Source organism: Bos indicus, chromosome 25 (genome assembly GCF_029378745.1).
Source record: "Bos indicus isolate NIAB-ARS_2022 breed Sahiwal x Tharparkar chromosome 25, NIAB-ARS_B.indTharparkar_mat_pri_1.0, whole genome shotgun sequence".
Lineage (NCBI taxonomy): Eukaryota > Metazoa > Chordata > Mammalia > Artiodactyla > Bovidae > Bos > Bos indicus.
In genome coordinates, this window is record NC_091784.1 from 38,954,206 (window position 1) to 38,966,894 (window position 12,689).

A 12,689-nucleotide genomic window follows, 5' to 3' on the forward strand; every position below is an offset into this window, starting at 1 on the left:
AGTAAGAAGCTGAAGCTACAGAATTTTACAATTACTGGTTGGTCAGAGGAAATATTTTAAATGTGCAGAATAACTGCAAACTCATCCACCTCTGACTTCTAAGTCCAGAATGGCTTAGAGATTCACTCACCATAATTAAAGGCTGCAATTACAGCACGTTAACGCAAGCCTCCTGTTCAGTGTAGCAAAAAGGGAAAAAAAGACATTTTCAGAATGGACTTTGAACGTGGACCTCAAAGAGAGAAAAAAAAAAACTGAGTTTTTAAAACTGACATCACAGTGGTTTCACTTTTGGATAAGAGCAACTTCTCTCTCAAAAATCACTAGCCTAGATGCTTAAAATCAAATTCTTTTCTCCTAGGTAAGGCATACATGTTGCAAAAAAAAAAAAAGTCCCAAATTATCTGTACTAGTGTGTGGGTCTATGATGTCCTTAATCAAACCCAACTCATTACACAGTTGTCACACTGAAGCATTCTGAGAGAGAGTTTTCTTTCTTTAGCTCATCATATTTTGTACATACCAATACACTCACAGCAAATACATTAAAATACATCAACAAGCTTAAAAAAACAGTCACCTGTTGAAAAATATAAAATGGGCTACAAATATGAAGCTATTCCAAAAGAATCCGGCTGAGAAAAACTAACTTTTTTTTTATAGTAAGGTGTTAATGACATGGTTATCACACCACATGGCTGTCCTGTAGGTCGAGAACCAGGGGCTCTCACACGGCGTGCACACGCGTCACCCGGGGAGCCGGGAGCATCCTGAGTTCCACCTGCCGAGTTTCCCTGCTGGTCTGGGCTGCAGTGGGCTAAGACCCAGCAGGCCGGGGCAGGCCCATCTGCACCACGAGGCACTCAGCTCACAGCGCTGGCAGCTGACTGTCAGGCCACCAGATCACAGCTCTTTTACTGATTACTTATGCAGAGTATTTATAAAATGTAAAGAGGTTATTATTTACCCGCCTCCCAGAGAAAGGGTTAAAATTAGAGGAAAAGAAAAAAAAGGCCTTTGGAGTGGTAGGTGGTGTGTGTTCTGCCCTGAAGTTTTTACATTCCTTTGTGGTTATAGCACACATAACTTCTCACAGGAAGATTCTTCAGAACAATATTCACGTACGGTGATCAGGAGCAGAGATCTCTTCAGATCTTAAGTGTTGACATTAATTTTTTAATTTTAAATTGTTCTTCCTTCCTTGAGTCTCACAAGCTCCCCAAGTTAACAGGTTCCTATTAAATAACTGATATTATCTCGCCTCTAGTAGAAGACAGGCTTCCCAGGTGGCTCAGTGAGAAAGAACCTGCCTGCGAAGGACACACAGGAGACGTGGGTTCACTCCCTGGGTCGGGAAGACACCCTAGAGGAAGGAATGGCAATCCACTCCACTGTTCTTGCCTGGGGAGCCCCACACACAGAGGAGGAGCCTGGCGGGCGACAGTTCAGGAGGTCACACAGAGTCAGGCACGACTGAACGACAGAAAGCGCGTGCAGCACGATCAAGCATTTTGTGTTGTGCGGCTGGAGAAATCACCACAGAAGTATTACAAATGCAGATTTCTGGGCCAACCTCCAGAATTCCAATTCAGCTGGTGCGTCTGGGGGCCCCCAAATCTGCATTTCTACAAGCACCCAGCTGATCTTGACGTAAATGATTCTGTTTTATAAAAACAGCTTTATTTTTTCCTGAAACATTTTCAGCTGAACTGATACTATGGCCGGGACTGATATCAAACCAACAGGGGCCGCCAGGCAGGTGAAAAAGGCCCACGTGAACAACATTATAAATTTAAAGCTGCTCATGCTGGGTGACAGGCACATGACGGTTCGTTATATTCTTTATTCTACTTCTGTGTTATGTTTGAAATGTTCCATAATAAAGAAATGAAAAGAAGCCAAAAGCTCTGTAAAAAGATCAAAGCAAGGCTCCAGCCCTCTGTGCTCTTCAAGTGACTTGCCACTGGACATTTCATCTGAACTTTCACCAATTAAAGGTGTCGCCTGTAATCCCGTTCAACAATTTCCAAAGCTGATAAGACTCCCTGAAGTAATTCTAACTGTAGCCTTAAGCTTAAAAGGTTTCCCTCATCTTCTTCTAAATGAGGCTGCTCTTGGAGAGAGTAAATAAACGCTCCCAACGACAATATTTGCTCTAAAAATAAAAATAACTTCTTGCCAGTCCCATTATGCCAGAAGCACGGGATGTGCAGTATTTACGACGGTGTAAAAAAGTTAAAGGCGGCCAAGTGACAGGGTCCAACACGCACAGGGTCACCCCTCCCTAGGAGGCCCCTGGTCCCGCCAAATCCCTCGCTTGCTCTTTTCCCAGCACCTGGCATTAGGTACAGGAAGCAGAGGATCAAAACCCTGTTATAAGCAGTAGCAGTGGGCAAATCCGGGGCCCAGACCCCGGTTTCTAATAAAAGGAAGCCCTAGAGACGTGGACCGGAGCAGGGGAGCCACAGCTTCTCACAGGGCCGGAGAACAAGGAAGTGCTTGGAAAAAAAAGATGGATGTGTGTCTGCAGGACATAGGAGCCAACTGAAAGAGCTCCCAACGGCCCATTTAAGCAGCAAAACAAATACCAGTATCGAATTATAACCCAAAGTGTAAAAATCAATATCCTCATGTGCATACTGATATAAATAACTGAACAAGGAAATACACAGGGAAGAACAGTTAAATCTCCTACACAGAATCCTGAGTAACTTCCATAGATGCTTCTCCCTCAAGGAGGTGGCGAATTGCTCGCAGGGGCCGGGCACATGTGCGGTACAGAAAAGGGCGTGTGTGACTGGCAGAGGCGGCAGCCGACAAACAGCACCTCAGCCAAGGGGCCAGGGCCCATCGTCGTGAGAGCACATACCCTTGACATGACGTGATGATAACGGTACTGTCACTCTGCGGGCTTCCTCCCACACAAACACAGCAGCCCAGCCTCATCCTGAGAAAAACATCAACACGCACCAGCTGGGGGGATAATGCTACAAAACACCCGACCAGTACTCCGCACGGTGTCAAGATCACCAAAAACAGGGAGCAGACTGGAGGGGCCCAAGGAGATGTGACGACCAGACACACGTGGGATCCCGAAACAAGAAAAAGGATGTCAGGGAAACAGGAAAGAAACCTGATAGAGTCTGGGCGCTGGTTAATAATCGTGCATTAGAACCAGCTCCTGGTTGTTACAAATGTCAAAAGGGAAAACTGGACAAAGGATACACAGAGACTCTCTGTACCATCTTTGCAACTTTCCTGTAAATCTAGAATTGTCCTAAAAGAAAAAAATTTACAACTAAAAATAAAACAACTATAAACGGCCTCCTCTGGGTGAGGGACAGGGCTGGCTGAAGGTAAAGTTAAGAGAATGAGAGGCTCTAAGCTGACACCCTCTCGTCTTAACTCATGGACACTTGAGTACTGGTCTGGGGGAAACAGTTCTCCAGCACCACCTTCATCAAACTTCAGCATCACCCACAAACTTCAACTAAACGTGAGATACCATGCAATTACGAGCAACACTGAGGCTTGCAATCCAGGTGAAGAGACAGGACTTAGAACAGGTGGTAGGAAAAGTCATGTCTGACTCTTTGCGACCTCATGGTCTGTAGCCTGGCCAGGCTCCTCTGTCCATGGAATTCTCCCGGCAAAGAGACTGGAGTGGGTTGCCATTTCCTTCTCCAGGCGATCTTCCTGAACCAGGGATCAAACTCTGGTCTCTTGCATTGCAGGCATTCTTTACCATTTGGGCCACCACGGAAAGGCGGGGGGAGAGATAAACCGGGAATTTGGGATTAACACATTCACACATATTTAAAATAGATAACGAACAAGGACCTACTGTAGAGCAGAGGGAAGCCTACTCAATATACTGTAATAAGCTAAGTGGGGAAAAATCTGAAAAGGAATAGCTATATGTGTAACTGAATCACTTTGCTGTACACCTGAAACTAACACAACATTGTAAACCAACTACACTCCAATTTCTAATTTTATTTACAAAGGTGGTATTTGATAAATGCACATGGTAGGCTTGTACCACAAACCCAAACCTTTTTTTGATGACACAGCTCACCAGTAAGTTTTCTCTGTATTTCTTCCATTTCTTGTAAATTTGTTTACAAAATCATACAAATGCATTCGTGTACCAATGTATTCTATACCTTCACGAAAGCCAACATTAAGGATGAAATGAAAATAAATTTAAAAGTTCCAATGTCAAAAAAAGACCAGTTTTCATCCTGCATCCCCTGGAACCTCCTGCCCCACAAGGGGACACTCTAGGGGTTCATTAGGGGAGGTAAACACTAAAGTGTTAGTTGCTCAGCCGTGTCCAACTCTGTGTGACCCCATGGATTGTAGCCGTCCAGACTCCTCTGTCCAAGGACTTCTCCAGGCAAGAATACTGCAGTGGGTTGCCATTCCCTTCTCCAGAGGATCTTCCCGACCCGGGAATCAAAGCCAAGTCTCTTGCATTATAGGTGGATTCTTTACCATCTGAGCCACCAGGGAAGTCCAGCAATCACTAAGCCTGGGCAAAGAGGTCTTAGCAGGGAAATTGGGGTTGTAGAGAGGTTTAAAAGAAAAGAAAAGACAAAGAGATGACAGCACCTAAGACACACATGGGGAAGAGTCAGGCACCTGCTAACAGAATGTGAAGCACTGGAAGACAGGAATCGCAGCAGCATATTTTGCAAACGCTGAGCAGATCAGTTTAGCTAGTAAGAAAGTGCCGTGAGGGGAATTCCCAGGCAGTCCAGAGGTTAAGACTGCCCCTTCCACTGTAGAGGGCCCAGGTTCCACTCCTGGCCAAGGAACTAAGATCCCACAGGCCTCTTGGTGCAGCCAAAAAAAAAAAAAAAAACCCGTGATGAAGTGGGGTGAGCAGAGGCCAGGGCAGCAGAAACCCAGCTGCAATGACCTCCCTGCCCAATGCTGCCCAAGCAGGGGCCGTAGGCTGGAGGCCGGGGGCTACCCAAGCCCCACCCCAGCACAAGGGGTCTGATGTGATGGTAACTCCAACCTTTTAAAACAAACATAACATAGTAAAATGAAAATGTGCCAAGCTGCCAAAAACAAAATGGAAGGTTTACCACCAGCCGGCTGAAGCCCCAGGGAGGCAGAAGGGGAGCAAACCGCTCTTATGCAGCCAAGAAGAAACGGCAGAGGCTTTCAGAGGAGGAAAGGCGCACACCGGGCCGTGGGTTCAGGCACCTGAGATGTTTGGCATCAGCTGTTCTCATGTTTCCCCACTTGAATCACAATAAAGTCAAATGAAATTCGCAATCTCTGCACTGAGCTAACCTCTGCACAGAACCTTCTTGTGAAAGATTGAGGTTATTTTTCTGATATGACTGTTCTCTCTGTGGCAAATAACTGTAATGCCAAGGCATGGTTCCAAATTAGTCATTCGCTACAATTTAAAAATACTTCACTCCAATATTTTGCCCCGACACAGATTTCACTGCATTTCCTCAGGGTTCTTACAGTGTCTTCATATGAGGAGTCACAGAAAAATAGAGATTTGAATCGAAAAACCACCTCAGATAGAGTAGTCTGTTTTCTACCAGGAATGCTTGTCCAGCTTCTCCTTTCTATAATATCCCTTTCCCCATGTCTGAGTAATACATAAAAATTTCCGAGTGAAGCAACACTAGAAGCCTGCAAACACACATGATTTTAAGAGTGAGTGAGTGAGAGAGAAAAAGCAAGTCTGTCACATTCATCTCTCCGAATGACATTTTCTAAGGGGAAACCTCAGCCCTGGGCTGGTCCGAGCACAGCCCGGGTGAACCTGCTGCCTTCACGGATGCTTTCTGCGAGTGTACAATTTTTGTTTGGGATCAAACCAACTTAGATCACCCGCGGTTCCTTTAAATAAGTTAAAACCAGCAGTCGTTCACATCCAAGAGCTTTAGTCATCTTGACATTCAAAAACAGGTTTATTATATAAAAGAACACTGATCCAGATCATCTTAAAAATTTCTAGCATAATTCCCCAAGGCTGTGAATTTCAAGAAGCAACAACACCAGCCTATAGATCATACTTCAGTAAGCCAGATTTCTCTCTAAAGGATCTCATCTTCACCCATCACAACTTGTTATTTTGAGAAACAAAGACTTTTTTTTTTTAACATCTGTAAGTTTCAGGCACTCCATGTTTAAGCGGCTCCCATGCTGAGTTCCTTCTTTGACAACAGCGCCTACCATTAGTCAACTCTATGATGACCCACCAAATCTACAAAGAAATCTACGCTGTCAAGGGCCTGACCTGTAGCAGACATGGCTACCCTGTGATAGCAACTCCTTAGGTAAATATCATCACTATCCCTTTTTAAAAAGTTGAGTGAGTACTAAGAAGCTCGGAGAGGTCAAGTGACGGGCCAAGGTCTTAAAAGCTATTAAAGTGGCAGAGGAAGGTCTCATACCCAGACCAACTCCAAAGGCCAAGTTCTGGCTGCAGGACCCACTCCTCCTGTGATTGGTACTCCCAACCAGGCTGAATTTTACTCCCAACCGGGCTGAAAAGTTGGATCCTTTTTATATGCCTGCCTGTGGGACTTTTTTGAGGACTTGTCTGTTTAACCATTTCAGAACCCTGGGCATCCCCTACGTGACATTTACATTACAGGGCGGTTTATTACTATTATTATTAAATATAAAGCTGCTATCTCTATACCCACAGGAGATACAGAGGGCCCAAGGACTCTAAATTTCAAGAGAACTACATCAACAGTTAGCAAAACTGCAGAGATTTGATAACTTCAATGCTGATGCTACAAAGTTGCTGGCCCTATTTCCTATTACTAGGCAAATAAGAGTACTTATTTAACCCCAAAGTATCACGAATTGAAAGCAATTAACAGCATTTCCAGCCTAAATCAGATCTCAAGCCTCACAGTCATGTAGACTGACAAGAATCTGCACGAAAAATCTGCTGAAAATAATTTTTCTCAGAAGCTGTTAAAACAAACAAAAATTCACACTTTAAAGAGCACTTCCTTTACTTCAGAAATCTTTTTCAAGACACAAGCTTGTTTGTTTAATCTAAAATAAAAGCCCAGGTTTCACAAGCTACTGTTTAATCAGTAGCTGAGTCCCACCGGGTTCACAGACTTCTGTGAGGTCCTGTATCTGGAGCTGCTAAAAGCTTCCTCTGTGCTCTGTGACCTAACATGCCACAGAACAATGCAAGTGGGTTTCCCAATCTCACCACTATCCTGGTATTAATAACGAGTGGTGGACTCGGAGGAATGCCTCACGTGTACCCGATCTTTCTTTACGATGTGAATTCAGAGTCTTGCAAAAGGCACCTAAGTATTTTCCAAGAGAAGAAAGGTAGGAATGACCGGACTGTAATCTTAGTTTGGTAACTGAAGTGCTTGAGTGTGTCTAAAAAACATTCGGTAACTGAAGAGTGTGTGTAAAAAACAGTGGACTTCCTCTCTTTACATAAGCTTCCTAAGTGAGGACCAGCTCTTGCAGAAATACATATTCTCAGAAAAGGAGCCCCCCCTACTGAAGAGAGTGTGTGTGTGTGTGTGTGTAAATAACAGTGGACATCTTCTCTTTACGCAAGCTTCCTAAGTGAGAACCAGTCCTTGCAGAAATACAGATTCTCAGAAAAGGAGCCCCCACCCCAGGGAGGACATAAGGGATGTTAAGTGATAAAGAGATCCACCACCGCAATTCAACCAAGAAATGCTTTCGTGCCTGATGGCAAAGGCAATCTGCATATTCACAAAGCTCACCATGACCGATGGGTAAATGATCTTTTTTCAACTTCAGAATCTAGAAACAATTTTGGATGACAAAGAAATCTTTGGATAAACGAATTTCGATTTAAAAGCCCAATTTTAATTAACCATCTCATTTCCCCATGGCAAGGGCTAAATTGCAAGTATTTTTTCAAACCTATTGTTGATAAGCCATGCTTTCTCCAAGACACTATTAACTAGTTAGAACTTTAAGCAGCATTAAGATCAAGGGGGCAAAGACCCAACACAGTAGATCTACTCGAAATCTGAAAGTGGCCAGACTTCCCTGCGTAAGGAGTACAGGCCCCCAGTTAATGAAAAGCTTTAAAAGTTACTGTTTTCAATGTTTAACTGTTTTTTTATCTCCCATGTATGTTCCAGAGGGCTTCTTCTTTCTTGATCACCGAGCTCAAAGGTTTCTTTATTTCTCTTGATCTAATACATCTTGGTCAAGAATCCACCTCCATTACAAATATTAAAAATCTCTTTTGAATGGAAATACAAACTCCCAGATCTATGTGAGATTGTGCTTCTTTCCCAATAATTTAACCCGGGCAAGTACTTGTCATCCACGTGCTGCAAGTCTCACCATAACATCCTCCAAGCAACAAACACGAAGGGAAAATCTACAAGAGCTGTTATATGTCACCAAATAGCTCTTTATGTTTTTTTTTAATGCCAAGATTTGATATTTATATTTACAGATTAATTTTCCCGATTGCTGTCTCACTCCAACAAAAACGTCAATTTTTTTACTCATACCTCGATAAAATTTGAAAAGAAGGGAATAAAATACATGTTAAGAGATTTATAGGCAGACACATTTCCAAAGGTTCCTACATAGAATCTGTTCTCCAAAATATGTAAAAGTTCGATGAACTGCAAAGTCATCTGGACACTTCCTGAATCCCTTCTGCATCCATATTCTTTACCCACTATCCTACTCTGCAGCTAATTTTCCATTTCACCATGAATATCTTTCAATATCAACATTGACATTCCTCCCTATATTCTTTTATAACTTCCCAGGTACTTTCTGGGACTCTTACTTGGGCTGCCTACACACTCCTCATAATGTTCGCTCCTCTTATCTATCAGATCAGAAAACAGCATTCACCTCACAAATATTTGATTTAAGGCAGTGGCTGAAATTTAGTGATACACTATATGTTACAATGATAACAGTTAATACTCCACTAAAGGGCACTCAATGACATGACCTGGTGTGTCTCTGGAAACAATTGTATTAGCTTCCATTGTAGATGTGCTTGAAAAATATGTCTTTACTAGAGACAGTACCTTCCACATTCTGTACCCAATTAACATCATTCTAAAATAACTCTTGACCTCAAGAGTATTGTAAACAGCTAAGAGACTTGATATGGTAAAGCAGAAAAATCACACAAGTAGAGGAATCTAAGACCTTGGTTTTATTTGTGGCTCCACCTACAATTTAGCTGTGTCACCTTGGGTAGGTCATTGGACCCCCAGGACCTCACTATCTTCAATTGCAAAACGATAAAAATTGGACTAAATTTTCTTTAAGGCCTCTTCCATCTCTAAAATTCCATGATTCTGTGAAATTTCAGTCTCCTCTCAATCCAACGATCAGTAGCAGCAGATAACAGCAAATTAGCCTAGATTATTTTTTTCCTTAAAAGAAAATTATCCAACTTGATATGTTTTCCTGGATTGAAGTTTTATAGGGAAAAATAAACCACAAACGAAAACGATGGGAGAAAAATAAAAAGAAAATCACACACTGACATAGCTAAAATAGAAACTTCAATCACCCCCTGGGCCATTTTGTCAATAGTTATTCAAAGGCTGCTACTCTAATCACTGGCTTCCTAAAATAAAGATATTTATAGAGCTGCTTCCTTCTCATCCCCAGAGATCCAATTCTAATAAAAAGCACAGCGTTTTGAAATCAATTGACAACTTCGGAAAGAGTTGCAGGGAGCGAAGGAAACTCTGCGAAGCTCTCCAAACTCATTTGCATTTAAAAGTACGATTAGGGTTAAGAAACGGTTCTTATTATAAAATGTGAGGGGGGGGGGGGAAGCGCAGGAGGCAGGTGACATCTGGGGAAGGAAGCAGAACTGCCGGGAAGCGAGGTAGGCTGAGGACCTTCGGGCAACAGGTCCAGAGCCGGGACCGCAGCCTACCCCGGGGAGGGGCTGGAGGCTGCCGCCCGACTAGCAGCCTTCCCGGAGCCCCATCCGCAGCGCCTCGCCCCCGCTTCGGCCCTGGAGAGGCAGCCCGCCCCCACCTCACACCCCTGCGGCAGAACCTCGCCTCAGCACGGGCTCCGCCGGGCCTCCCGCCCCGGGCAGGCCCTCCGCTTCCCCGGCGCCGAGGCCGGGCCGGGCCCGCCGCCTCCTCCCCGGCCGCCCCCCGCCACCGGCTCCCCGCCCCGGGCCCGCTCACCTGCACCTGTTTGCGGAAGTGGCGCGGCCCCGGCGCGGCCCACGGCCAGGAGCAACAACAGCAGCAGCGGCGGCGGCGGCGGCGGCCCCGGCATCTTGCCCGCCGCGCGGCCCCGGGAGCCGGCTCTCGGGTCGCCCTCCCTCCTGTCCGTCGGTCTGTCCCCCGGTCGGTCCTGCCTCCCTCCGCTGCCTCAGCGGCACCCGCGCCGGCTGCTCTCGGGCACGCGTCGCTTCGGCCACACCTCAGCCCGGCTCCTGGTCCGCGCCCACCGCTCCGACCTCGGAAACACCATCCTTCCCGCCCGCCCGCCTGCCCGCGCCGCCGCCTCTCAGCAGCAGCAACGGCAGCCGCTCTGCAGAGCCGCGGGCCCCGGCGGCCGCGCTCCCACCGCCATGATGGGCTGCGTCATGTGACGTGGGGGGGGCGGGGGCGGGACGCCGTGATAGACAGCCCGTCCCGCCAGTCGTCAGTCCCACACCGGCCCGGGAGACCCCGCCCACCGCCCTGGCGGAGGGACGGTGGCCGCCGGTGCGCCCCCTGCAGACACAGGCGTCCATGGGCAGCAGGGGATGCCAGCAATTATTAAAAAAAAAAAAAAAAATTTTTTTTTTTAAAGCTAAGTATAAGAAGACAATGAAAAGCATCCAGAATCCGTCCTGAATTTTTTTCTCAGTATTTTAAAAACGTGTAAAAATAGGCCCCTTGTGTCTTCAGCCTTTTTTACTCGTAATAGGCGTTTTAGACTCTTCTTAGGTTGACCTATTCAGCCACGGAGGAGCTTTGGGCTTTTTTATTTCAGTTCGACAAGAATAGAATTCTGTCTCCCCTCGCGCCCTCTAATTCGGCTCCTGAGATCAAGATATTCCCCTTGACAAGAGTGCCCTTTCTGTCCTTTCTTTGCCACCTGGCACACTCCCTTTCCAAGGTGGAGACTCACCTGAAGAATACAGTCATCTAAGGAGGCCTCTCCCAACCCCAGGAGAAATGACTGTCACCTCCTAGTCCCCACTGCTATCCCGGCTGCCAGGCTGTATGGTTCCAGCGACTGTAAGCTCCCTAAAGACAGGAACAGTGCATGTGTCAGCTGTGGGTGCCTGGCATCGGCAGGAGGCCTGGCTCCAGGAGGCATTCTCTACAGGAGTAGTGCCTGGCCTGGGTGCCCGCCTCTCCCCACCAAGAGACAAGGCCCAGCCAGCAGGTGAGGAGAGACCATCCTGCCACAGAAAGATGAGAGAAAAATTATTTTCCAGGTAGAAGTAACAATGAGCAGAAGCTTGGAAGCTGGGAAAATGCTGGGCTTTTCCAGAGAACGCACTCATAATCCAGTGTGTGCATGAGAGGGACTGACTTGAATCTTATCAGATGGGGCACTACCAACTGGCTGCAGGGGGGCCGCCCCAGTTCTCCGGACGCCTCAAGTCCATCTTGAATGCCAGCTCTCTGCGGTGCTGATCCCTTGAGGACACACAGACCATGTCCAGGGAGTATTTGTTGGACATATAAGGCAAGACAATAAACACCTAAGTAAACAAATAGCTGGAATGTGGAAGTGCTGGGTTAAAGCATCCATGGCTGTCTGCTGATCTGTATGTGCAAAAGGAAAGGAAGGCAAAGGTCAAGAAACGAGACACAGTCACCTGTTGTGCTTCTACTTTCTACTGGGATCAGGAAGCTCCGGACTTTGAGTTTCAGGGAGCCGGCGAATGCTCACGCTGTTGTCCCGGGAGGAGTCCCTGGATGTGTTCACAGCAGTGCTGGCCCAGCCAAAGCCCTGCCTCATAATCTTCGTTGTTAGTCATAATTAAAGTGTGTTCCAACCACAACACATCAGATCACAATCCCAAAGCAGGTTTCGTTATTATTCAAGTGGCCCAAAAGTTTTTTAGAAAACGTGTTTCCTTTCCACTTCACAGAAGAGGGGTTAAGGTACACATTCCTTGGATGGTGTCTAATGGAAACCTTTACCCAACAAACTACCTCACTGCTCACACCTTTGCCCAGTACTTCTCTTGAAGTCTTGAAGACTTCCAGTTAGAGAATTTACAAAGCAAATGAGAACCTGTTTGCTTTGTTTAATTTCCCCTAGGAGTCACAAAACAGCCTTTGGAACAACTTGGGATTGGATCCCTAAAATGAGGAGCCACGTCTTCAGCATTCCTAAGGCTGTTCTCCCCTGTGTCCAGTCCTTTCCAATGTTTCTTTTAAGCCAGGCCACCACTTGAATGACTACACAGCCATTGTCTGTCCTGCCGGCAAGCTCAGGCCGAGGGCTGGATTCACGGGATATAGATTTTGTTTAGTACTGCAGAAGCGTGCATCTCTGGGGATCTGGCATTCAGCAGGTACCCCAAATGTTTGCAGGGCTGAACTGGGCTGAATGGGTGAATCCAGAGGGTTCTGGCAGTGGTATCTATAAGGGTCCTGTCAGTTCAGTTCGGTTCAGTCGCTCAGTCGTGTCCAACTCTTTGCGACCCCATGAATCGCAGCACGCCGGGCCTC

General features: G+C 46.2%; 1 protein-coding gene across 2 annotated transcripts in view; it reads right to left on the bottom strand.

The window, feature by feature from the left end:
- LMTK2 (lemur tyrosine kinase 2) overlaps positions 1–10,594 on the bottom strand; it is a 75,086-nt gene extending 64,492 nt beyond the window's left edge. Inside the window, exon 1 of one of the 2 annotated variants that reach the window (XM_070780201.1) lies at positions 10,197–10,594. In XM_070780201.1, coding sequence (XP_070636302.1) covers positions 10,197–10,284 — 88 coding nt within the window. In that variant the 5' untranslated portion in view covers positions 10,285–10,594. Of the gene's footprint in view, positions 1–10,190 lie in introns of both variants that reach the window. The other variant, XM_070780200.1, reaches the window with a different exon arrangement.
- Positions 10,595–12,689: the final 2,095 nt, after the last annotated feature.